At 43.7% G+C, this 25,754-nt stretch overlaps 2 protein-coding genes across 5 annotated transcripts; one reads left to right on the top strand and one right to left on the bottom strand.

Moving 5' to 3' along the window:
• Positions 1–1,456: 1,456 nt before the first annotated feature.
• Positions 1,457–13,920, top strand: cpxm1a (carboxypeptidase X (M14 family), member 1a). The gene is made up of 13 exons (XM_088310169.1): positions 1,457–1,730; positions 5,071–5,180; positions 6,960–7,099; positions 7,210–7,294; positions 8,236–8,386; positions 8,485–8,573; positions 8,649–8,772; positions 8,909–9,105; positions 9,169–9,348; positions 9,716–10,010; positions 11,703–11,842; positions 11,952–12,054; positions 12,134–13,920. The coding sequence occupies exons 1-13, from the start codon at positions 1,472–1,474 to the stop codon at positions 12,466–12,468; spliced, it is 2,208 nt and encodes a 735-aa protein (XP_088166295.1). The 5' UTR covers positions 1,457–1,471; the 3' UTR covers positions 12,469–13,920.
• A 406-nt stretch (positions 13,921–14,326) lies between these two features.
• On the bottom strand, positions 14,327–25,381 carry dcaf10 (DDB1 and CUL4 associated factor 10). 4 transcript variants are annotated; one of them, XR_015846071.1, is made up of 8 exons: positions 24,682–25,380; positions 23,113–23,226; positions 22,745–22,942; positions 20,794–20,996; positions 20,626–20,703; positions 19,543–19,691; positions 17,616–18,330; positions 14,327–16,448 (listed from the first exon to the last, which is right to left on the bottom strand). XR_015846071.1 is itself a non-coding variant. In XM_088310168.1 (8 exons), exons 1-7 carry the CDS (start codon positions 25,131–25,133, stop codon positions 17,959–17,961), a joined length of 1,566 nt encoding a protein of 521 aa, XP_088166294.1. In that variant the 5' UTR covers positions 25,134–25,381; the 3' UTR covers positions 14,327–16,448; positions 17,951–17,958. The 4 variants fall into 4 exon arrangements, 3 of the variants coding, with proteins under 3 accessions (XP_088166294.1, XP_088166293.1, XP_088166292.1); XM_088310168.1 differs by having other exon boundaries at positions 17,951–18,330; positions 24,682–25,381; XM_088310167.1 differs by having other exon boundaries at positions 14,327–17,823; positions 17,951–18,330.
• Between the last annotated feature and the right edge of the window lie 373 nt (positions 25,382–25,754).

The raw sequence follows: 25,754 nt of genomic DNA, 5'->3' as shown, positions 1-25,754 counted from the left end.
CGTTAACCCGTATTTGTTTAGAAGCTTAATTTGAAACCCTACCCCGTGTTTAAAATATTGAACCTGAATTTGATGTCTAAAGCAAAATTTCAGAACTCTAAATTAAAACAGTAACCATGTCTGGAACCCTACTTTAAAACATTCATTTGAAATCCTAATCATGGCTTGAAACCCGAATGTGAGTTTGAAACACCAATTTGTAACTTCAAACCTTAATTTGAAACCCTAACCCAGAATTGAATTCGGGAACCCTACTTTAAAACATTCATTTGAAACCCTAACCCAGAATGGAATTGTTGAATACAAACCCCATGAACCCCAAGTTGAAATCTGAAACCTGTCTTGAAACCCCAACTTTGTCTTGAAGCCCTACTTTGAAACCTGAACCGTGCCTTATTTGAAACATTAAAAGCGCTGCTTGAAACACTTACTCTGTCTCAAACACTTTAACCAGTCTGAAACCTAAAAACTGTCTTGAAACCCTACTTAAACCTTAACCGTGGGTTGAACTGCTCATTTCAAACCACATTTTCTTGAAACCCTATTTTGAAACTAACCTTACCTTGAAACATTACAAAGTGAAATGCTGCTTTAGAACCCTACGAATGGAAATGTGATCCAGGTGTGAACTCCAAATTTGAAACAGTGACTTTGTCTTGAAACTCTAATTTGAATCCTTAACACAACACTGTCTAAAAGCCTTACTCTGATCTCCTCACCCAGGCTTTCTTGAAAAGCTCATTTGAAATCCTCACACTGATTTGAAACCTTATTTTGAAAACATAAATTCACCTTTCTTTAAAACCTTAACAATGTCTGAAAACCTACTCTTAAACTCTAGCCCTGTTGAAACTTAAATTTGAAACTTTTGAACACTAATTTGACACCTGAACTGTGTTTTGAAACCCTCATTTTGAAACTGTGGTCCAAACTTGAACAGCTAATTTTCCAAACTGCTTCACCACATGTTGGAAACACTGCCGTAATCCTGTCAGAAACTCTGATTTGAAACCCTCTTACGGCTTTAAATTTAAACCACACATCCCTGACTTGAAAGAAAACTTACTTGCATACCCTAACCTAGGCTTGAAACCCTAACCGTGTCAAAACAACTACCCAGACTGGAAATCCTGATTTGAAACATTGACCTGTTCAAAACCCGAACCCTGTCTGAAAAACCGATTTGAAACCTTAACACTGTGATCCATACTTTCAAGTGCAAATTTGAAATTCTAACCCTGTCTTGAAACCTTACTTTGATGCTTTAACCCTGAATTGAAACCCTACTTTTGAGTGTAACGCGCTCATTTGAAACATGCACGGACATGAAAGTCTGCCACGATGATTGTTCCAGTTTGGGGGTTCTGCAGTTTTGTGTTGTGAGATCTGAAGCCCCTCCCTCTCCTCCTCCCACCTCCTCTTCTCCCCGCGGTCTCCTCTCATAAGCGATGTCCCAGCGCATTTGCTGCACATGCAACACACAAAGAGCAAGATGGAAAAGTCAGCCTTGGTCTTCATCGTCCTGCTGGCAGGAACGTTTTGGGCGACCGCCGACGCCGACAATGCCACCGAGACCACCACCACCTCTGAGACCACCACCATAAGGGGCATGGTCGGGAATACGCCCACTGAGACCCCAGGGTTGAAGTCCACGGTGCGACGGACACCACTGCGTCCCGGCAGCACCAGCAAGAAGGCTGAAGATAAACACAGGGACAAACTTGAAATGGGTATGACCAATCACACCTCATTGATTCTGAATTTGAAACCCGAGCTAAGCCTAACTTTAAACCCTAAATTGATGCAGTTTAAAACCCAAAGACTTGTTTGAAATTCCAACCCTGTCTTGAAACGTTAACCGATAATCCTTATTTGAAACCCTAACCCGAGTTCAAGACCTAAACCATGCTCTTAGGCAGGCGTGGGCAAACTGCGGCCCGGGGGCCACATGCGGCCCGTTAAAACGTTTTAATCCGGCCCTCCAAACTTGGAAAAAAATTAAATGAATAAACCTTGTTAATGTTTTTTTTTCTAAATACTGTTTATTTTTAAGAGACAAATATATATATATATATATATATATATATTTTTTTTTTATCTCCGATGAGGTGAGGTGACCCAAACACTCCATCCATCTGCTCCTAGTCCGGCCCCTCTGTCAAATTTTAGAACCCATTGTGGCCCGCCAATCAAAAAGTTTGCCCACCCCTGCTTTGAGGCATCAATTGAAACCATAAACCGAATTCGAAAACCTAATTTCCATCCCCAATCCTTGTTTGAAAGACCACCATCATCTTGAAACCCTAATTTGGAACACAAACCCCCATCAAAACACTCAACCAGTCTTGAAACCCAAATTTGAAACCTTCATTTTAAAATCATGAACAATTTCTTGAACAATTTCTGTCTTGAACCCCCAAAACTAATTTACAACCCTAACTTGACCTCTGAGTGATAGCCTCACATGACTTCAAACCCAAACATGGAACCCTAAACCCAGTTTGAAACCTTAACTTGAAACCCCAAACATGGTTTTAAAACTTTATTTGAAACCCCAACCCCATTTAAAAAAAAATAATCATTTGAAACTACCCTCGTCCGGACAACAACCTGTGTTAAAATCCAATTTTAAATCCCAGAAATTTGTCCTAAACCTGTACCCGAACCATGATTCGATTGAAACCCCAAACCTGGCTTTATAGCCCAAATTGTAAACTCTTAATTTCCTAATCTGGATTCATAAAAAAAAAAAAACTAATTCGAAACCATTAGCCTAGCTTGAATCCCAAAACCTGCCTAAGCCTTGCTTGAAACATTAACATTGCCGTGAAATCCAACATCTGGCCCCAAAACTCAAATTTCAATCCTTTTTTTTTTTGTCTTAAAACCCAAATTGTAATCTGTAACATCATCTTTAAAACTCAAATTTGAAACCCTAAATCTAGTCCAAAATCTATTCTGAAAGGTTGACCTTAAATGAGGTCAATTGGTCATATTTTGAATGCTTTGCTGCCAGATGTGCTGCAAATCCCCCAAAACAAATCGGCTCTGATTTGTCTCCAAGCGTGAGAACAGGCTGAACTTTCATGAACGCAAATCCATCCCGCAGGATGAAAACACGCTGTCAGCGTTTCTGATAAACGCGAGTGTTTTTGCCTCAGAATTCCTGGCAGTTGGGACGTTGGATTTTGTACTCCCAGCGTCCCCGCCCCCGCCTAATTGGCTCCAGTTTTGCGCAAAAATGACTTATCTGGCCGTCCTCATCATCCCCTCCTCCTCTGCGTCCTCGAAGAGCACGAGTGGGAAAGTGGGGAAATGGGCCTCTCCCCACATCGCGCATAGCTGAGCTGCTCCGATTACATCGCACTCACGCTGGAGCAGTTTTAACCCCTTGATGGGGACGGCGGGCACTGCTAACATACAGCAACAGTAACAGGACACATTGGTCACGCAACATAGTAAGCGTAACAGTGTCACTTGTTGCACAATAACAGGAGTCATTAACGAACAGTAACAATAACCACGGTCACTTGACATATAACAGTCACAGATACAGTCAGGGCAGTACTTGTCACCTAACTTCCAGGAACAGTAACTAAAGACATTTTTAACAGTAAAAAGAGTTATGTCGTTGTGTAACACAGGAACAGTTACGTGGGTCACGTAACTCCCAGTAACAGTAACATGGGTTATGTAACACAACGTAGCAGTGACAGGAGTACACAGTAAAAGAAACAGTACAGGGGTCAGTTGTCATTTAACTTCCTTTTACAAAAAACAGAGTTATTTGTAACAGTAAGAGGAGTCATCTTGTCATGTAACACACAGTAACAATAACTACAGGCGTTTGTCATGTGCAGTAAGTGAAACACAGTAACAGGACGATACAGAAACAGAAAGCATTTGCTCTTAAACATGCAGGACAACTAAAGTACAGAAGTGACTTTTCATCTAATTTACACCAATCACTAATTTGTAACAGTAACAGGAGTCATTTTGCCATATAGCACACAGGAACAGTTATTTAACTTTGATTAACAGAAAACCAGACTCATTGGAACAAGGAATGGAGTCACAATAACTAGAGTCAATTGTCGTGTAACATACAGTGAGAGTAACATTTTGTCATTTGTTGTGTAGCAAACAATACAGTAAGAGTAACGGGAGTCATTTGCCATGAACAGTAACGGGTCATTTTGTCACATAACACACAGTAACCACTTGTCAAGTTGTTCACAGTAACAGGAGTTATTTTGTCATGTCAAAAAGTTGTTTTGTGTTATAGCGTACAGTAACAGGATTCATAAATCCTGCAACAAACAGGCGCTAGAGTCATTTGTCACGGAACACAAAGTAACAGGAACAAGTTATAATACATCACAGGCATGTGCGGTATCTTCTCAGGTCACTTGCTTTCAAAATCCACCTTCCCCCCACCATGCAAGGCAACACGCCCAACAAAAATTTGCATGCATAATGTGTACCCGGAAAGTATTTGCAGTGCTTCACTTTTTCCACATTTTTCTTATGTCACAATTCTTATTCCTAAATGGAATAGTCTTCTCCACTCTTTAAATTCCACCCTCAAAATTCTAAAAGTCACATCAAGTGAAGGCCACTGAATACTTTCCGGATGCAATTTGTGCAGCGGTGTCCAAACTTTTTTTTTTTTTTTTTTTTCCCACGGGCCGCAAACAGAAAAATGGAACAAGGCAAGGTCCAGGAATGACAAATGTAACTCAGTTCGGAGTAACTTGTTTCTTTGCCTATCTCGAAAATCTCGGGTCACCGACATGGTGCCCGCTGGCACCAGTTTGCTCCATGAGTGGCCTGCGCGAGCTCACCACTGATGGGACATTGCGATTACCGATATAGAAGTGATCATTTGAAATCAATTTCTGCTTCTAAGCAGCTGTCGTAGCGGCCCCTGACTTTTCCAGTGTCCCGATTTCTCACGCCTTAAACAACAAACTGGCACGACAGCCTCATTTCAAATCCTAACCGTGTTTTGAAAACTTCATTTTGTAATTTACTCACCTGATGTCAAACGTGTCTTCTGCTTCCTTCAAGACTGTCCTCCACTCGGACTGGAGTCCTTGAAGGTGGACGACACCCAACTCCAGGCGTCCTCCTTCCAGAGGTTCGGTCTCGGTCCTCACAGGGGGAGGCTCAACATCCAGGTTTGAGCTCTTTTCCGTTTCTCATTCTTCTCATTTGTAATCTGTCCTATTCCGCTGTTTTGCCATTCCGTATGGTGGATGGGTTGACCTTTTGAAGTTGAAGCAGATTTTGATACGGCGGTGTCTCAATCTCTGAGCAATCAGCAGCAGTTTGGCAAATAGTGAGCAAGTTTTTTTTTTTTTTAAAAAAAGAGGCTTTAAGCAGTTAAGGTTTGTCGTTTACGGCCTGCAAGTTCAATGCTAATGCTAACACACTGATAGGCTAACAGACGGCAAACGGTTGCGCAACACATGTAGACAGGCAACATAACAAAACTCACGCGCATATAGTCGGAAGTTTTCTCACATGCTCACACGCCAGGATAGCCGAGTGGTCTAAGGCGCCGCGTTCAGGACCCAGTCTCCCCAGGAGGCTTGGGTTCGAATCTCGAATTTCCCCATTGTGGGACTAATAAAGGGAATATTCTTCTTATTATTATTATAAAATCATCGGACCAAATATCTTTAAAAAAAAAAAAAAAGCTTGAAAAAAAATTCAGCAAAAACTTTAAAAAGCTGATCTGAAATGACCTTGTTAGTACTTGGCAAGGAGGAAGAAGGCGTCGATCTGCTGACATTCATGACCTTCCTTTTTTTTTTTTACCTCCATTACGATCAAATGCCAGAGATGAGAAGAGCTCGATGCGACGTGCCCCTTGTGAGCTGCATACCTCCGGTGATGCTAAGCTAACATTGACGACATTTGAAACGACTTGCTTCCCCGCTAACACGGCCACCACATTTCCATACATTGCCAACATGGCCGCAGCGCAACCCAGAAACACGAGAGCAGTTTCTGGCAGTTGATGGCATTAAATTAGACCAGGGGTGGGCAAACGTTTTGATTGGCGGGCCACAATGGGTTCTAAAATCTGACAGAGGGGCCGGACCAGGAGCAGATGGATGGAGTGTTTTGGTCACCTCACCTCATCCAAAAAAAATACTTTTCATTGAAATGAAAGTGAACAAAAGCATTGCAACAAAATATATGTCTCTGACACACCACAGGCTTGGACAAAATTCAATTTTTAGACACCACACGCGGTTTTGGGAGGCGGTTCCCCGATTTTCCACGGGTGGAATGTTTATCGGTATTTTTGGGAGATTTTTTTTTTAGGGTTTAACTATTAAATTTTCTATTTTCTGCATTTAAGTGAGTGTCAATTCTATGCAAATTTGGGCGATTCGTGGACGGGGCCCGTCCCAATTCCTCTTGAATAACGGGAGTCGACTCTATGGTAACGTCACACGCTGTTCTAATAGGTTGGTCTATCTTCTGAACGGATTGATTATGTTTTTTTTTGTTGTTGTTGTTTTTTGACTTGCTGATCAGTCTAAAAAACAAAACCAACAAAAACACCTCACATAAGAGTTTGCTGCATTGTTTGCTGAAACGGACAATTGGAATTTCCATTCAATTCAACGAAGAAGGATGATTTGAGTGTTTTCAAGGCGCCAAACAGCATTTGTGTCGGGTGGATATTTATTCGAAACACAGTGGGACAAAATGAGGGGCTTTGAAAGGAAAAAAAAAAGAAGAAAGAAAGAAAAGCGCAAAAAACAAAGCGCCTTTGACAGAATAAAAGTCTGAAAGGGTCAATTTCTTATGAAACGGCTCAGGGAGTCTGAAAGCAATTAAGTGTCACTCTCCCGAGCCAAAAAGTTTGCGGTTCCTCCCGCTGCTGACCAAGCATTTCCGCGTGTGCGTGTGCGTGTGCGTGTGCGTGATGATATTTCCAGTCGGGCATTGAGGACGGCGACCTGTACGACGGCGCCTGGTGTGCCGACTACAGGGACCGGCACCAGTGGCTGGAGGTGGACGCTTTGCACCTGACCCGCTTCACCGGAGTCATTTTGCAAGGCCGCAACACCATCTGGAGGTCAGGTAGTGTCCACAGTCGCGTCCTCGCGCCAGCAATTAGGCGGAATTCCCCGAATCAGGAAAACTGAGCAAGCTTTTTTTTTTTTTTTTGTGCCGGCGTGTGTGCAGACGAGACTGGGTCACGACCTACAAAGTGCAGTTGAGCAACGACTCCATCAGCTGGAAGAGCAGCATGAATGCAACGCACGAAGCGGTAATACCAATTTAAAAGCCCAACCCAGGGTTTTAACTTGACTTCTATCTTTAGTGCTAACTTGAAACCCTGACCCATCCATGACTTGATACCCAAATAGTCTTGAAACCTGAATATTGAACCCTAACCCTGTCTTGAAACCTTAATTTGAAACCTTAGTCCTTGCTTGAAGAGCTAGCTATCTCTTGAATCCCTAATTCAAACCTCAAGCCAGGATTGAAGCCCCAACCCTGACTTAAAACCGTAACCTTTTTTGAAAGCCCAAACAAAGCTTCGAAAGCATCAATTGAACACTGATTTGACACCAATTTGAAATTCCAATCCAGGTTTGATATCCTTCACTTTGTTTAAAACCCCGACCCGTGCTGGAAACCTTAAATTGAAACCTTCACCCTCGTGGAAATCGCAAAGTCAAGCATGCTCCAAACCGGCATGAAACAGTTCAAACGAGTCCAACGCAACACTGCGGCGATTGTGTAACGCTGGCCACACTGTAATCATTTCATGGATCTGTGCGGCATTTCTTGCAAAACATGCAAAGCCAGCGCATGTATTTCCATCCAGTTGAATTTATTTAGCACAATGCTTCTTAATTATTTTCTGTTACGCCCCCCCCCCCCTAGCAAGAAGAAAACTATTTGCGAGCCCCTCACCCCACCACCCACTCTCCGCCGCAACTATAAATAATATCATTTTTGTTGCAAAACAAACCTACGCCGTCGAGTTAATACTCGCTGCGCACAATGCGCAAGGAGAGCGCCACTGCCACCTACTGAAGTGGATGAGCAGTTAAACTTTATTGTAGTACGGTGGGAAAAAAGCATGTTCCTCAGGTTCATACGCGGCCCCCTCAGCATCGCACCGCGCCCCCCAGGGAGGGCCCGTCCCACTATTTGAGAAGCACTGATTTAGACCAACTTGTATCGGCCAACACCTTGCAGATCTTTGAAGGCAACAGCGACGGCGAGAGTCCAGTGCTGGCCTTGCTCCCGGTCCCCATGGTTGCACGTTACATCCGAATCAACCCGCAGAGCTGGTACCCTGACGGAGACATCTGCCTTCGTGCCGAGATACTCGGATGTCGGCTTGACGGTACACATGCACAAACACCGCCGCAACCTCCAGGTGTTTTGGATCCTGCCCTATAAAAGGATTGCGTGATTTAACCGAGGCCTTGTTCAACCTTCCAGAGCCACAGGACAGCGTTTCCTCAGCACAAGAGGCCAGACCAAAGGACAATCTGGATTTCCGACATCACAACTACCAGGAGATGAGAAAGGTGAACGTTCACCACCAGTTCCTTGGATTTTATACGTTGAAAACTTCTAAACCTCGCTCTCTCCTTCTCTGGAAGTTGATGAGGTCGGTGGCAGAGGAGTGTCCCGACATCACGCGCATCTACACCATCGGGAAAAGCTACATGGGCCTGAAGCTCTACGTCATGGAGATCTCGGATAATCCCGGGAAGCACGAACTCGGTGAGGAGCACAATCCTAACTCATTCACTGCCAATGACGGATATTGACGTCAAAGATCCATTCGAACGGGGCTGTCACATCGAAACGTACTAGATACTTCATCAGGTAAACAGACACGATGACTCGTTTTGTTCAGGCGAGCCGGAGTTCCGCTACGTGGCCAACATGCACGGAAATGAGGTCCTGGGTCGCGAGCTGGTGCTCAATCTGATGCAGTACCTGTGCCGCGAGTTCAAGAGGGGCAACCAGCGAGTGGTTCGGCTCGTTACAGAGACTCGTATTCACCTCTTTCCATCGATGAACCCGGACGGGTACGAAGTGGCTTACAACAAGGTACGTCCTTACCGGTTGCTGCGTGAAAATTGACGAGGATTTAAAACTTTCGGCGTTCCTCAGGGTTCCGAGCTGGCCGGCTGGGGAGAGGGACGGTATACCTACGAAGGGATCGACCTCAATCACAACTTTCCGGATCTGAACACCATCCTGTGGGATGCTCAGGAGGCGGCCGAGGACCCGTCAAAAGTGCCCAACCACTACATTCCCATTCCAGAATACTATACCAAAGAAGACGCTTTGGTAAGAACACACACGCAGCCACCAACCAATAAAGAAACAAAACAAATCCTCAAACATCCTAGAAGGGGGACCGACTAAAAACACCAAAATGCATCCCAGAAGGGGGAACTGAAAAACCCGTTTGGTCTTTGCACTGCACAGGAAAATGTTTCCTAGGAGGCGGTTCCAAAACAAAACTAACCCTGGGATCTGGGGACCAAAAACACCGAAATGCATCTTTGGTACCAACCAAAAACAGCTGAACAAATCCATATCACAGCAAAAATTCATCATCCAGGACTAGGAGCTAAAACACCAAAACTTGGGTGCGAATGGGGGACCAAAAAAGTCCAGTAAACTGATTGTGGTCAGGTCCTCGCTTGATTAGGTGGCCTCAGAGACGCGAGCCGTGATCAGCTGGATGCAGGAAATTCCGTTCGTGCTGGGTGGCAACCTGCACGGGGGCGAGTTGGTGGTGACGTACCCGTACGACGGCACCGAGAACTGGGCTCCGCAGGCCAACACGCCAACCCCGGACAACGCCTTCTTTCGTTGGTTGGCCACCGTCTACGCCTCCACCAACCTGGCCATGGCCAATCCCGAGCGCCGCCTGTGCCACACCGACGACTTCCAGGCTTACAACAACATCATAAATGGCGGAGCCTGGCACCATGTTCCCGGAAGTGAGTTGTGACACACGTTCACTTAGCACTGTGAAATTTGGTACGCGGGTATATCATGAGACCTACAAAAAAGTCTCAAGAGGCCATGCCTGAAAAGATTTGCATTTGGACTCCGCCCTGCCCCTTAAGTCAGTTTCACTTGGCAATGTGGAATTTGATAGGCATGTCTATCATGCGTAGATCTACAAAAAGGTCGCAAGAAGCAATGTCGGAATGGAAACAGGAAGTCAGCCATTTTGCTATGGAATGGACATATGGGCAGTGGGGGATGGCCAAGGGCTTCTCTGCTGGCCTAACATAATCAAGAAATCATGATCGTATTCTTCACATGGCTGTCATATTATATCCTAGCGTTGAATTTGTAGGTTAGAGTTTTTAATCCAATCAGAATTCAGATAGCTCGTGTTGCCAGGCAGATTTAACGAAACCAGAAGCACGCACTATTCTTCCCGAGGCCTTGAGATTCAATCGTGCGGGCGTCGCTTCTGTGTCTCAAGGGGACTTTTACAGTTGACAGACAGTTGCGATAGCCAATCAGATCACGAGTTGATGACAGTAAGGCCTTCTCGCTGGCCTTACGCTTAAGGTGATGAACGCGTTATGTGATTGGATACTCACACATAAGGGAGCAGCGCTATGCGGAATCAACACACCCGAAGGTCGGAACTGGCGACAGTTCGAATATTTTAAATATATTCTAGCTTTTTTAAACCACATTGGCCGAAGGAGGGAATTTAATTGCAGATACACTTGCGAGGCCATTTTCAAGATGGACCTTTCGAGAGAAGTTAGGTCGTCCAACACTCAATCAGTACTGTGTAAGTGTCTTAATTTTATTTCCTCAGTTGTTGTGTCATAAATGGTGCCAATATGAGGGGGATTTATTGAAGTCGGACTTCACTGAAGGCCTGCATGTGAAATGCACGGCCCGGCACGGCATTTTGGTAGCACTCAAGAATGTTTATAAAAAAATAAATAAATAAATCACCCTCTAAAACCAGTTCAAATTTTTAACAGAAAATTTGGTCGCCCTGAATTGACCTACAAAAAATTTCAAGAAGTTATGTCTGAAAAGACACAGAAAGTTGGCCATTGTGGTTCGAAGCCGACGTTCTGACTCGGTAGCACCCTTGAAAATAGTCTTTTTTAAAATCCGATCCTGAAGCCAGTAACCTAGGCCAACATGAGAGTTGGTAAGCCGGTTTACAATAACGAGGCCTGTAAAAATCCCAAGGCGCCAAATCTGTAAAGACACAAGAAGTCAGCCATTTTAGTTTGAAGTGGCCATTTTGGCTCAAGAACATCTTTGAACATTCATTTCCCGAAGCTACTTTCACTTAGCTACATGAAGTCTATCGAGTAGACCCGCAAAAAAGTCTCAAAAGCCATGTCTGAAAAGGCACAGGAAGTCGGCCATTTTGGGATGGCGTGGCCATTTTTGGATAGGTAGCATCCTTATATAAAGTTGAAAAAAATTCCGCCCCTGGAGCCAAGTTCCAGTCATGACTAAACCTACAAAAATTCAAGTCAGACATTTAAGTGTGTCGCAGACATTTTGGCTCAGTCATGGCCGCTACCTTTGGATTATTTTTATTTATTTATTTACAAACCTAGTGCTGCTCTCTCAGCACTGCCACTAGAAATTCTTTTGACCGTTTGAATGTGAGCTACTAATTGCTACGTGCTTCTCAGGCATGAACGATTTCAGCTACCTGCACACCAATTGCTTCGAGTTGACGATGGAGCTTTCTTGCGACAAGTTTCCTCACGCCGGCGAGCTTCCCGTCGAGTGGGAGAACAACAAGGAGTCTCTCCTCATCTTCATGGAGCAGGTCGCTTATCTTCACGCTTTTTTTTTCATGGTTTCCCGATACTGTCTTGAGTATTTTTACACGACTGTTGTAATGTTTCAGTGCACTCACGCATATGCGATGCCGTCAGGTTCATCGAGGCCTTAAAGGGGTGGTGCGGGACAAGGAGAGCAAAAAAGGAATCGAGGACGCCGTGATCAGAGTGGAAGACCACGGGCACGACATCCGAACAGGTAAGGCGGCAAACTGGAAGACGGCAAATGCGCGGTAACCTCACAGTCACCTTTGGCGTCTCCGCCCTCCCTCCCGCAGCCGCCGATGGTGACTACTGGCGCCTGCTGAACCCGGGCGACTACAAGGTGGTGGCATGGGCCGAGGGCTACTTCCGGGCCGAGCGGCACTGCCACGTGGGCATGGAACCCCGCGCCACCGTTTGCGACTTCAGCCTGACGCAGACGCCCGTGCAGCGCCTTAAGGAGATCCGCGCCAAGGGCGGCAAGATCCCGCAGGACCTGCAGTTGCGCCTGCGGGCCCTGCGTCTGCGCAAGCTGCGTGCCAGCACCAAGGCCATCAACCAACGGCGAGAGGGCCAAAGAATGCAGCGAGAGCAGGCCCGCAAGGCGCGATCCTCCTCTTTGACGTTATGAGGAATAGGGATTGAAAAAGACGCAGGATCCGCACGGTCGCTTCACCTCACTGTCGGACACAACATTAGGTACACTTGGCAATCCAAAAGGAAGCTTGTAGTGGATCGGACTTGATTGTGCTGTCCAAAAGTAAAACAACTTTTGGGGAATAAGGAATCTTAGGGCCACGTCACTGTTAGCATTTTAATTAGTATTCACAAAATTTTTTTTTTAATGCAATTATATGTTTGAAGGATCAGCACTACTCTAAACACGGTATTGTGATTAATATTGCGTTTTGTGCCACCAAGTCGGGCAACATCGCCCTCTGTGTCGAATGCGCTCGCGGCTTTGTTTCAAGACCAAACGGAAAAACTGTGAGCAGATCTCACGTGTAAACGGCAAAAACTCACATAACGCAAACTCTAGTTTGAACCCAAACTCGCTCAAATTTTGTTCAAATAAAATTGCTGCTCCATTTTTTTTTGTTTCACTAAAACTTGCTAAAATTCTGTTCAACTTTAATGCTCCCCCCACCATTCTTTTTGTTTTGTCACCATTTACAAGGTATAACCTAAACCTAAATACAAAAATTCTTAATGTATAACATTTTTCTGCAAAGACGTTTGGATTTGACGATTCTAGCGCAGGTTTTATTTATTTTTTAGATTCTACTCGCATAATTTAACAACCACACCAGCCCACTTGCAAAAAAAAACAAACAAAAAAAAAAAAAACCAAAACGCTTTAACCTAATTCTTGCAAATTAAAAGTTATTCGCAGGGACCAGGTGCCGGTCTTCACATGAATAGCGAAAATCCGCATACGATTAATGCCAATTAATTTTATTTTTTTAAACAAAACGCCCTAAAACCTTCACCCCAAAAGATAAAGGAATAAATCAGACACACATTCAGTATCTTTTGCAACAAAAAATGGGTGGGGTAGAAAAAATTTAAATAAAATCCAGGAAAATGCGATTAAATTCAGATTATTTTTTTTTAACAAAAACTTTTTAGTTTTTTAACAAAACTAAATGTAAAAAAATTGCATATATTGGCTTTTTAGTTTAATAAAGTAGGCCTTTCACTTCATACTAGGATCTTTAATCTCAATCGCAACTTTCTTTTTTTTTTGTAACTTGATTCTGGGATTACTAAAACAAAACCTGCAAATGACATGTCTTCCTCCCTGACAAATTTATTTGCCCCAAGTCGACACGTTTATTCTCTGACTTAAATTGTATGTGTGGCCCTAATTGTCCCTTTTTTTATTTTAACGGTGACAAATGAGTGAAAACGGAAAGTGAACGCGCACCTGGTCAAGTCGTGGCGATTCTGTTGAATGATGACAAACAGCATGAGGACGAATCAACAAGTATCAGCTGGTCTGATTTAGAGCAATTTTACTTTAACTCAAGTCCAAAAGGAGCACACTGTCTCAAATATTTGAATAAAAGTTACTTCTACTGTACTTGACTGGCCCGGCTTGTGTTTGTACAAAAGTGAAGCTTTTAGGCTATGCTGCCATCTAATGGCGAGGAGGCAGAACAACAAATTGCAAACCACAAAGCAATTTTGTTTTTATTTTTGTCAAGACAAAGTACCTTTTTTACATTTCATTACTCAGGATGATGCGATGCATGAATACAACTTGGCACTGCGTGTACACAAACACACACGCGCGCACTGGAAATAATACAAAAAATGTTTTCTGCTGAATACATATTTTGCGCTTATTTCGTTCTTACAGTTAGAGCAAACGGAGTGACCGTAATACTCATTTCACTTATTGATTATTCTGACAGGACAAACTAGAAAAACCTGAAAGACACACACACACACACCACACACGCGCGCACCCCCCCCTCCCCCACACACACACGAGCAGCTCCAGAGAAGAACAAAGTCAAAACGATGACAAAATAAATAACTCAATAAATGCGTTTACATCCGTTGTCTTTCAGGTCCGCCTTGAACATCAATTTTGAAAATGTCCTATTCTCACAAGAAATAAGTGCAAGAACAAACTATGTTTAAATGTAATAATAATTAGGGCCACACTGGAAAGAAAACATGTATATTGCGAGAATATATTTGTAGTCATTCTAGAAAGGCTTCCCCACCCCCTTCATAAAAAGTAACAATATGAGTTTTTGTTAAATAAATTTGTCAAGAAAAAAGTGAAAAGTCATACGAAAAGTCAACAAATTTTATAATTTGTAATATTAGATTAAAGTAGCAATTTGCAATGATTTTCAGTGGGGAAAAAAGTAAGGGACAGAATAATGAAGTTGGATTTCGTCAAGAAAAAGTTGCAATATCACAACAGTAGTTGTAAGATGTTTTTGAGAAAAATTGATGGTTGTAATATTGATTTTTTTTCCCCAAGACTTTTTAAACTGAAAAATGTTTCTAGTTTTTGCGTATGTTGAGATGAATTCATTAGTAGTTCAGAATAATACAAAGTTATTTCCGAAGGGAAAAAAAGTCAGATTTGAGGAAATTTGAAATGAGATTCAAGCTGTTGTCAAGAAAAATAAAAAACATTGGCATTGAATGCTCTGAAGGGGAAAAAGCATTTTTGCCGAAAACAAAAAGCCCTTTTTAATATCTTAATATTATAATAGTTTTCGCCAAGTTTCAGAGGGTTAACAGTAGTATTTTTCTGAGAATGTTGAGAACATTGAAATAATAGCTCTTAGCCAATAAAAATCACTGCAGTTAAAAAAAAGGGATTTGTTTTGAGAAAGTCTGATTATAAAACTGAGGTCAGTCTAATTATGAGAATAGTTGCATTTTTTGTATTTGCTTTGGTCTAAGAAATTAGTTTTTCCAAAAACTTCTTGGCAAGAAGACAAATTTGAATTTGACAAGATTAAGTTGAATTATTTTACTTCCCAAAAAGTCATACGACGTAATAGAAGCTTTTGCTTTTTAAGAGTACGATTCCAAGTTTCGCGAAAATAAATGACAAAATAACGAGATTAGGTTGTAGAAAAGAAAACGTTATATTTTTATATTATAAAGTTATATATTTTTTTAGAATTTATAAAAATGTATAATAAAAAATCTGCATAATTACGACTCTCTAAAACAGCGGTGTCAAACTCATTTTTGTGGATGGGCCAGATAATTTCCCTCAGAGGGCCGTTATGACGTTACCGCGTACCGAAACAAACTGATGGGTTAGCGAGTTTTGAAATCAGAAGCCAGGAAGTAATTGTTTGTTCGATAATTTATTTTAAAGGGGGAGTATTGCTAACAAATGAAAAACAATATCTCAGATCTCAATGTTGTTAAAAGTGAAATAAATGTGTTAGAAACAGGAAGTTGACACACGTGATTTCCCCTTTGCGGCCCACATAAAACCAGGTCGCGGGCCAGATCTGGCCCCCGGGCCTTGAGTTTGACACCTGTGCTCTAAAATATATATTTTTTTCGCTCCAGTGTGGTCCTAACAGCCCTTATTGATAACCAACGACGGCTGGTATGCATAGTAGTTCACACTTGGCTTTCATCTTTTTTTTTTTTTTTTTATGTATTATTTATATGAGCAATATTAGTTCAGGTTACCTTACAAAGAAAAATAAAACACAGATGGATGGGTAGACATTTCTTTGGGCGTCTTGGTTATTGTGGCTTTTTTACAATGTGAAAAGAGACATAATTGTTATAATTGGAAGGTGAGCTTCTTGACATTTGAACATGACGCGAGAACCAAAAAAGAGGGGGGAAAAAAACAAAGCCACCCAACGCCATCGCCGTGCTACGAGGAACTCCAAACGCAGAAAAACGCTGAAAGGCCACGAGGCGGAAACAAAACGTGAGGCGAAAGCGGCGGCGAGTTGCACCAACAGTGAGGCAGCACCTTGTGATCGGGATCGACATCCATCGTCTTGAGTCAACATCCAAGCAGCGGCTGGCTAGTCCACAAAGGATTCTCCTCCTTCCATTCATCCATTTTGGATGCGGCTCATCCTCATGAGGTCTGCGGGTGAGCTAGAGCCAATCGCAGGGTGGGACAAACAAGCATTCACACTCGCATTAACATCAAAGGCCAATTTGGAGTCTTCACTTAAGCCCAGAGGATTTTTTTTTTTTTTTTTTTTACAGGGAAAAACTATTTTTCATGAAAAAAGTTGGTCTACTTATTGAGGGGAAAAAAAGTCAAAATATGACAAGATTAGAGTCATGTTTTTCCTCTATCTAGAAAAAAATATATACTACGCTTTTTTTTTCTCTCGATTTTTTTTTTTTAGACTGCTGGTCGTCTTTGGTCGTTTTGCGCTGTTGTTGTGTGAATTTGATTTTTTTAATCACGAGCCTCAAAAGATTAGAGTTGGTGTTGGCTGACAAAAGAATGTCATAGTATTCCAAGTATTTTTTTTTAAAGAATTTTATGCAAGGCATGCATAGATAATTTGCCCTCTTATCCAAGCAATTTTGACTTTGAAATTTACCCAAGACGACTGTTTGGCAAAAAAATAACGATATAGAAATACAGTTGTATTGCCTCAAGATAATTGTCATATTAGAGGTCGTATGTCTCATTTTATTTTTTATAAAGTTAGAAAATTGCAGCCATCATTATTGACAACAACATTACAAGAATAAATTGCAGTCTTCAATATTTCTTTTTTGTTTTTTTTCTAGAAAAAAATATGGTTTTGAGTAATTTGGATTATTATTTTTCTGTAAAATAAAAAGTCAACTTTTCAAGACTCAAGCAGTGTTTTCGGCACTGATGGAGGGGATTTATTTATTTATTTTTATTAAATTTTCTGTATGAAAAGCTGGAAAATTAGTCTGTTTTCTGCAATTGAAAGAAGTTGCATTTTTCGGAAATGTTTTTCTTCTCCCAGTAAAAAAAGTTGCAGCTGTTTGGGAAAGTCGTTTTTTGTTCATTAAAATGTCTCGACATCATAAGATTTGTTTCCACCTTTTACAGAAAGTTGGAATTTTTTTTCTCTGAAAAAAAAAAAGGCATTTTTTTTTAAAGTAGTATTTTTGGTCAGAAAAAAAAGTCGCATTTTGATCAAAGTCAGAAAATATCGAGGGAAAAAAAACATTTTTTTTTCTTCTCTTTCCCTCTCATAAAAAGTCACCCAGGGCAGACTGCCAATCAATCACAGGGCATGTATCGACAAACAAAGCAAACACACTCACATTCACACCTATGACTCTTCAATGAAGCAGACATGCAGGCTTTTGGAATGCAGGAGGAGGCCGGAGAAAACACACGCAAGCACGGGGAGTCCATGAGAAGAGTCCACACGGCAAGACCGGAGCACAGATTCCAATCCCGACCCTCAGATGTGTGCGGCGGACGCTAACCACCCGTCCACGGCGCTGCCCCAAAAGTTCCACCTTCAATCTGCAATTTCAGGTAGAATGAAGCGTTCGCGCTCCCGGTCGGGATGGACACGAATGTCCGTGGGGGGGGTGCGCAGGGCGGGCCGCAGCACTTTTGAAAAAGATGTGCATAGAAGACTGGCGCGTACCTGTTCCGCTAGAACTTGGGCTGGTAGAGCGCCACCCTTCCGCTGAGGCAGCCCGAGGCCAGCTGGCAGTGCGTGGGCGAGAACTTGGTGGTGAGCACCACGTCGCTGTGCGAGTAGATGGCGCGCACCTCGCGCAGGCAGCCGGTCTGCACGGGCACACAGTCGGCCAGCTCGCCGCAGCTTTCGTCGAAGGCCAGCAGACGCACGCCGTAGCCGTACGGCGAGCAGATGAGGCGGCCGTCGGGGCTGAAGCACAGCTCCTTGATGTAGCCCCGGCCCACGTTGGCCTCCTCGATGTAGTGCGTCAGGCGCAGGGAGCAGCGTGGGGACACTAGCGGACGGGTGGGCGCGCCCTCTTGGAACTCGTACACACACGTCCACTATGGGGAGGGGGAAGGGAAGGCAACCAAGATGGAGGACGGTTAAAAACACAAGACGGTTGTGGGCTTTACAAACTAAGATGAAGCAAAGATGGAGGCCAGGTGATGCTACATTAACTTGACAGCACGTTCCGCAAGGCCTCGGCAGCCCCGTTTGGCCAAAACACACGACGTTCCGACGTTCATCTTTTCATTCAAGCGTTCGCCGGCTCATCAAAATCAGCTGCAGGAATTAGAACTCTTAGTCGGCTAATATGCCTTCCCGTTTTTAACGACGAGCAGATGGCTAGCTGCATGTTAGCATCGAATATCCTCGGGTTAAACAAGTGCTTCTCAAATAGTGGAGCCTGGGGGGGGGCGCGCTGCGAGGGGGAAGGTGGCGCGTGTGACCGTGAGCAACATGGCTTTTTTTTTTTAAGCCGTACTACAATAAAGTGTAATTGCACATCCACACCAGTAGTTGGCAGTGGCGCTCTCCTTGCTCATTGTGCGCAGCGAGTATTAACTCGACTGTGTAGGTCTGTTTTGCAACGAAGATTCTATTACTTATCGATGCAGGGAGAGTGCATGGTGGTGGCGAATTGCGCTCCTAAAATAATAAATAAATGTATTTATTTATTAAAGAACAACGACGACAAACTAAACTAATCTTTTTTTTTTTTTAAAGAAAAGAAATGAGCCAAAAAAAAATTTTGATTCGTGAAAAATAAAGCCGGGCATCCACGGCAATCGCAGTGCATCACACTTGTCGATTTCATCCCGTTTCATGTCTCATCCCATTCTGCCAACGGGGGCCTGAAACGGGACAGCCCTGGTAGTGATGGGAAAATGAAGCTTCAAATTAGCTTCCTGAACCAGTTGTTGTATTTTTTATTCCTGTAGATGGCACTGTTAAAGAAAGGGTTTCAAAAATGGCAAGTCAGTGTGCTTTCAGCCCAATGTTGAACAGAGAGCGCCATCTACTGGCGTCCAAAAATACTACAACTGGTTCATGAAGCAGATTTGAAGCTTCATTTACCCTTCACTAAGCCGCGGCCACCAAGAACATAGTGTAGCCTAACATCCAAGACCGACGTGGGTTATAACGACACAGCTTGAGGACAGTCAAGGCAACAGATGGCAGTCCAGGACCTGAGAGGTTTTCGGGCTACCCATGCTAACATCTTGAATACTGTCTCGCCCGGAGGGACCGAAGGGGCGCAACGTGCTCACCTCGCGGTCGTCGTCTATGTTGCTGGAGCAGCGTATGAGTGTGGCCCAGCCTTTGGGGTGCAGCTGCAGGGACGTAATGCAGCTCTCTCGGTCACGCTCGCCCGGGATCTCCGGGGTCAGAACCTCCAGGCTGTTCCTGGGAGAAAGGCCTGCAAAAAGAGGATTTGGGTTCGCTGATAGGCACGTTGATCCGAGGCAGCTTCGCAGTCATCGTACGACTCAATTAATTTACTGCGAAGGTGCTCGGGAACATAACTCATATGTTCTATAACATATAGCAACGACAATCATGGAAAGCCCATTTTAGCCAATAGGAAGCCAGAAGAAAGCGATTTATGGATGGAAATTTATGGAAATTAATTTCCGGAATTTAAAGGCAATGTTAAAAATATTCAATCACACACATATTTATGATCAAGATTATTTGGACGTGGGTATTCATTATGTCTTCAAAATGTGAAAGAAAGACAAAAACACTAGCAATTATATTTTAATGATGTTTATATATGGCAAGAATACATATTTTAATATTTGTCGAATATTACAATATTTTATTCATGAAATATTGGCTAATTATGTTCAATTGCTGTAATATTTAAATAGTACACACTGTCATTCATTATTTTTATATTTAAAATATATTTTAGAATAAGTTACAATATTGTATTTTTCTATAGTAATATAAAATAAATTACATTCATCCTATTCAGAAACATTTAATGACAAGTAAACTATTTCTCTTTATTCATGTATTATCAAACTTGGAGGTGCAACGATTATTTGATGAATCGACAAATAAACAATTTAGATAACTGGTTTGATTAAAAATGATCCAACTCCTCGAAATTTCAACCTCTAAATAGTCTCCAATTTTTGGAGACCGCCACGAAAGCAGACTACGGTAATTATCGTTGTGTTTTTTCAAAATAAGGAATTTGCAAACATTGGCTTTTACTTTAGGGGAAGAAGAAAAAAAAAAAAAAACGTCTCAAGGCCTATTTTCCGACACGCTACAGACCAAACTTAATCTAAATCTTTTTTTTTACTTTCACAAAGCCAAGTAGAAAAGAAAGCGTCTGTCACCTTCTCTGTGAGGGTGCAACTTGCTGGAGTCGTTTCCATGGCGAGGTCCAGCCGAGCGGGACGCCAACGCACCTCCATCTGCATGTCCGGCGTCAAGGAAGACATTTGAACCCGACGGCAAAACGGCGAGGCCGAGCAGCGTTGTGACCGAGGTCTGGCGCCACCTACCCGAAGTAAGCGGCGTTCGCCTGGCTCGCAGCATGCGGTAGCTGCCCACCTCCAGCGACTGTGTGAGGTCCAGGTCGTGCAGGATGAGCAGATAGCCCGATGACGTGGAGATGAGCATCTTGGAGCAGTCGGGCGTCAGGCGCATCCGCATCAGGTAGCGCGTGTGGAAGAACTTTTTGTGCGGGCAGCCGTCCTCCGTGAATCTGCACGACACATTTCGGAAACCGTGGCGGAAACGTAGAAGCTATTAGCAATTTAATTGTCTGAGTTATTTATGACATTTATCAACGGAAGTTTATCGAGACATCACAAACCAGTCAAGGCCAAAGCAAAAAAAAAAGTAGTGCCGTGGCACCCTTCTGTGGCATCTTAGTGCTAACTGTTGAAGTGAGTTGAAGAGCTTGACTGAGATAAAAGTAGTGCTATGCCGCCATCACGGTGCCAATGAACTACGTCAAAGTGAGTTGACGAGCTTCATTGAAAACAATAATAAAATAATTTTGTCACCACCGCGTGGCTTTTTGGTGCAGAGGAACCATGTTGACATTGCTTGAGGAGATTCACCTAGATAAAAGTCGAGCATCGTCGCCATCTCGAGGTATTTGGATGCAAAGGACGTACGAAGATTTGAGTTGAGGAGGTTCACCGAGACAAAAGTTTTGCTTTGCCGCCATATTGTGGCATCTTGGTGTCAAGGAGCTACCTTGAATTGCGTTGAAGAACTTTATTAAAACAAAAGTTGTAATTTGCCGCCATCTTGTGGAATCGATGAGCAGCGATAAGAGTTTCATTCGTAGATTTTTTTTTTTTTTTTTTTGCTCTTGGGCGAAGGGCTCCGTCTCTATCCGGAACAATTCAACTATTTGTGGCTTTAAGACCAATTTTATGTACCGTATTTTTACGGCCAAAAGACGCGCTGTATCAAAGGCCGCAGCACCAGTTGAGGGTGCTATTTCTGTATTTATAACTTAAAGTGGGTGTGCCGCACTACGAGGCGCATGCCTGCGAAAAGTCGGTACTCTTTCTGTAATTGTACCATGTCAAAAGATGGCGCCAAAGTCCAGGATAATAGGAAAGTAGTTATGAGTGTCAATTGACACAATTTTGTCACTTATTATTCCATTTTATTTGTCATGATATTTCAGTATTAATAATGAGATTTCTTTTTTTTCATCATACTTTTGGTTTGGTGACAACACTATCAAGAGGTGCTAACAAGTGGCAGTGGTGGGCGGTCAAGCCCTTCTCTGCTAGCCTAACAAAAATCAAGAAATTATGATCATATTCTTCACATTGATGTCAGATTTTATCCTCGTGTTGCATTTTTAGTGAGAGTTTTTATCCAATCAGAATTCAGCTAGCTTGTGTTGCCAGGCAGATTTCACAATAACAGTAGCACACACTATTCATCCGAGGCCTTCAGGTGCAATCGTGTGGGCGTCTGTTCAATCAAAATGATGTGCTTTCAGAGTTGCCAGACAGTTGCGATAGCCAATCAGATCACGAGTTGGTTACAGTGAGCCTTCTCGCTAGCTGAAGGTGATGAACGCATTTTGCGATTGGATACTCTCGTGAGGGGGCAGCGCTATGCGGAATCAACACACCCTGAAGTTGTAACTGGCGACCATTTAAAAAATCTAAAATACATTCTTGCTTTTTTTAAACCACAATGGCCGAAGGAGGGAAAAGTGTGGATTTAATTGCAGATACGCTAGCGACGCCATTTTCAAGACGGACCTTTCAAGAGAAGCGAGGTCGTCCAACACTCACTCAGTCGTGCGGAAGTGTCTTTCTATATATTATTTGTCCAGCCGTGGTGTCATAAGTGATGGTAATATGAGGCGGGATTTATTCAAGTCGGAGTCAAGTAGGACTTCACTGAAGGCCTACGTGAGAAATGCACGGCACGTCATAACAAACGATTTCCATTTTCAAGTAAGAGTCTGGCGACCTGTTGGTGTCCCACGTGATGACGTTGCCGTCGAAGCCGGACGTGACGAGCAGGCGCGTGTTGGTGTCGTACTCGATGTTCTTCACCCAGCTGGCGTGGCCGTGCAACGAGCACACCTTGGAGTTGAGCTTGCGCAGGTCCCACAGCGCGATGGTGGTGTCATCCGAACACGTGGCAAATAGACGGTTGTCCAGGAACCTGCCCAGAGTGTCCGCAAGTTCCACATGAACATTTTGCAGCAAATGTTGCGAATATCGAATACCTTCGGTCGTCAGTGGGAGCAAAGAGCTTTTGCGAGATTGATGGGCTCTTTCTGACGGGTATTAATTGGATGGGTTGAGACGATTAGGAAAAAAACGGAACATCACCTTATGTTGTTGACGCAATCCTCGTGGGCCTCCGTCAAAGTTTTGATGTGTCGGGACGAGACGGGATCAAAGAGGAGAACCTCGGTCTGCTCGCAGGCCACCGTCAGCACAGACCTGAAGGTCACACGTTATCATCAAGTTTAGAATGAAGAATATTAAACTTAACTCACTCGCTCCCAGCCCAGGTAAACTGAACGTACTTTTTGGCGTCTATACCCGTCAATGGCAGTGAATGTTAATAACGCATTTTAGGGTTGACGTTTCAAGCCTAGGTTTGGGGCAAATGATATGTACCGGCAATATCTTTTCAAATGAGCATTTCAAAGCCAGAGACAGGGTTTCAATTTTGATTTTAAAGCTTCAGATTGGGGCGTCATGCCTGGGTTTGGATTAGTGGTTACCGGGATAAAGCGCATTTACTGGACGACGAGTGAGAGCATGAACGCGAGCTAGCCTGCTGCTTCGGCTTGACCCGCTTTCACGAGCCGTCTAGTCGCTTTGACCCAGCTACTGATCCACGCTTACCAACTGACCCACCGACTCTGATCAAGTACAGACCCACAATCGTGACCGTAAGACTAAAAAAAATAAATAAATCCAAAAAAAAAAAAAAAAATAGCAAGGCAATTGACTGCTTCAAAAAAATGGAATAAAAATTAGGGTTTTAAAATCAGGATTGCAGTTTTAAATATTCAGTGTTCAGGACTGGGTTTGGATTTCAATTTAGAGATCCATCGTAATTTACACATAGGGTGTCACACAGGGCACGGTGGACGACTGCTTAGCACGATGGCCTCACACTTCATCAGTCCAGGGTTCGATTCCAGCTCCGGCCTTCAAGTGTGCAGTTTGGACGTCCTCCCCGGACCTGCGTGGGTTTTCTCTGGGTACTCCAGTTTCCTCCCACATTCCAAAAACATGCATGGTCGGTTGAATGGACACCCTGAATTGCCCCCAAGTGTGTTCGAGAACGTGGATGGTTGTTCGTCTTTGTGCGCCCTGCGATTGCCGACTGCCCAAAGAAAGCTGGGATAGGCTCCCACACGACCCTTGTGAAGAGAAGTGTCTCAGATATCCGATGGAGGGTGTTAACACTGGGTATGGGTTTCAAATGAGGGTCAGAACACAGGGGTGGCGTTTCGCAAAGACTTGGGATCCAAACCAGGTTTTAATTAAGGTTTCAAATACAGATTTCAAGCAACGATGAGGCTTTCATATCAGACTTTAAAGGAAAAGTTATTTTCAAGCTTGGGTTGGGATGTACGATATCGTTCCTGGGTTTGGGTTTCAAATCAGGGTTTAACACCAAGATTAGGGTTTCAAGTCCGAAATTTACATTTCAAGCATCTGGGTTTGAGTTTCAAATTGGGTTTTAAAGAAGGGTTCGGGCTCCACACCAGGTTAAATAAGCGTGGGTCGGGTTTTCAAATGAGGGTTTAAAACAGGTTGGAGGTTTAAACTGGGATTAGGATTTCAAGACAAAAACCTGGGTTTGGATAAGAAAATATGGTTTCAAAGAATCGCTAAAATGCAACTCTCGTGTGTGTACCGAAGCATTTAAGGCCTTACCCGTCCGGGGAGTACTCCAGGTTGAACACGGCACCGTGGGTCTTGGTGCTCAGGTTGACTGAGTCGGCCGCTGGGTTCATGGAGCTGTACAAGCTCGTCATAGTCCGAAAATTGTCCCGCACCGGGTCCACAAACACGCCCCGCCTAATGGACCGGTTCCGAAGCCACGAGAATAGACTCGCTGGCCGACCCATCTCGCAGTTCGAACCCCCGCCGCCACCCTCGCCCCCTCCGGGTCGAAGCGCGGCGGCTGAGTCTCGCTCTTCCGAAGTGGCGCTAGTTGCCGGCGGGGAGGGAGGGCAGCTCCGAACGAGGTCTCCGTCGTGGTCCGAGGCGTCCATGTCGGGTTCTTTGTCGGAATCGCCGCCGCCTCCGCCGTCGCTGCTACTGCTGCTGCTGCTGCTCCTGCTGTCGGGCCTGTCCCGCGGCTCTTCGGCGTCCACCGAGCTCATGGTGGCCTCCGGCGAAATATCCAAGCGTCAGATGAGCGCGGTTCACCGGCCGAGCGTGGAAGCGGGGCCACTTCAGCACCGCGGCGGGGCCATGGTGGTTCAGGGGTTGGGAGGCGCTTGAAGGGGACAAACGACGCTTGTTGTCACACTCGCCAGCGCCGAACCGACGCGGATGGGCTTAGTAGATGCATAACCGGACAAGTACCGGTGAGGCTTTCAAAATAAATGTATGCAAGTATCGAAATAGACCGTACCACGCTGTAAAATGAAAATTATGAGACTTAACACACAAAATAAAAACGTAAAAGGACCACTGTAATATTTACGTTATGTTCGATTGGTCTTTTTTTGTGCCTGATATAACAAGCAACACATTTATTTTGTAGTCCAAACCACAATACCGGAAAAACTTTTTATTTGATTGATTAGCTTGACAACACCCGGTTAAAAAAATAATAATAAAATGAAAAAAATACTCCACTTCGTCACCGTAACAGAATTGCGTAGATCCGCTTCCGTTTTCTTTCGGCGCCATCCAAGTTTGTTGCTTCCATCTGGTGGATAGACTCTGCCTACTCATCACTTTTTTTTTTTTTTTTTACTCCAGTCGACTATTTGTTT

Source organism: Idiotropiscis lumnitzeri, chromosome 1 (assembly GCF_059441095.1).
Source record: "Idiotropiscis lumnitzeri isolate Australia: NSW breed Sydney's pygmy pipehorse chromosome 1, RoL_Ilum_1.0, whole genome shotgun sequence".
Lineage (NCBI taxonomy): Eukaryota > Metazoa > Chordata > Actinopteri > Syngnathiformes > Syngnathidae > Idiotropiscis > Idiotropiscis lumnitzeri.
This window is presented reverse-complemented; position numbering and strand designations above follow the sequence as displayed.

Excerpts from the sequence above, each read along its gene's own strand:
- dcaf10 (XM_088310168.1), bottom strand. The coding sequence starts at position 25,133 with ATGAGCTCGGTGGACGCCGAAGAGCCGCGGGACAGGCCCGACAGCAGG. Across the intron at positions 22,943-23,112 it reads GATTGCGTCAACAACATAAG|GTTCCTGGACAACCGTCTAT; the intron begins GTGATGTTCCGT and ends CACTCTGGGCAG. Across the intron at positions 19,692-20,625 it reads GTTGCACCCTCACAGAGAAG|GCCTTTCTCCCAGGAACAGC; the intron begins GTGACAGACGCT and ends CTCTTTTTGCAG.
- cpxm1a (XM_088310169.1), top strand. The coding sequence starts at position 1,472 with ATGCAACACACAAAGAGCAAGATGGAAAAGTCAGCCTTGGTCTTCATC. Across the intron at positions 8,387-8,484 it reads ACTCGGATGTCGGCTTGACG|AGCCACAGGACAGCGTTTCC; the intron begins GTACACATGCAC and ends TCAACCTTCCAG. Across the intron at positions 9,106-9,168 it reads ACGAAGTGGCTTACAACAAG|GGTTCCGAGCTGGCCGGCTG; the intron begins GTACGTCCTTAC and ends GGCGTTCCTCAG.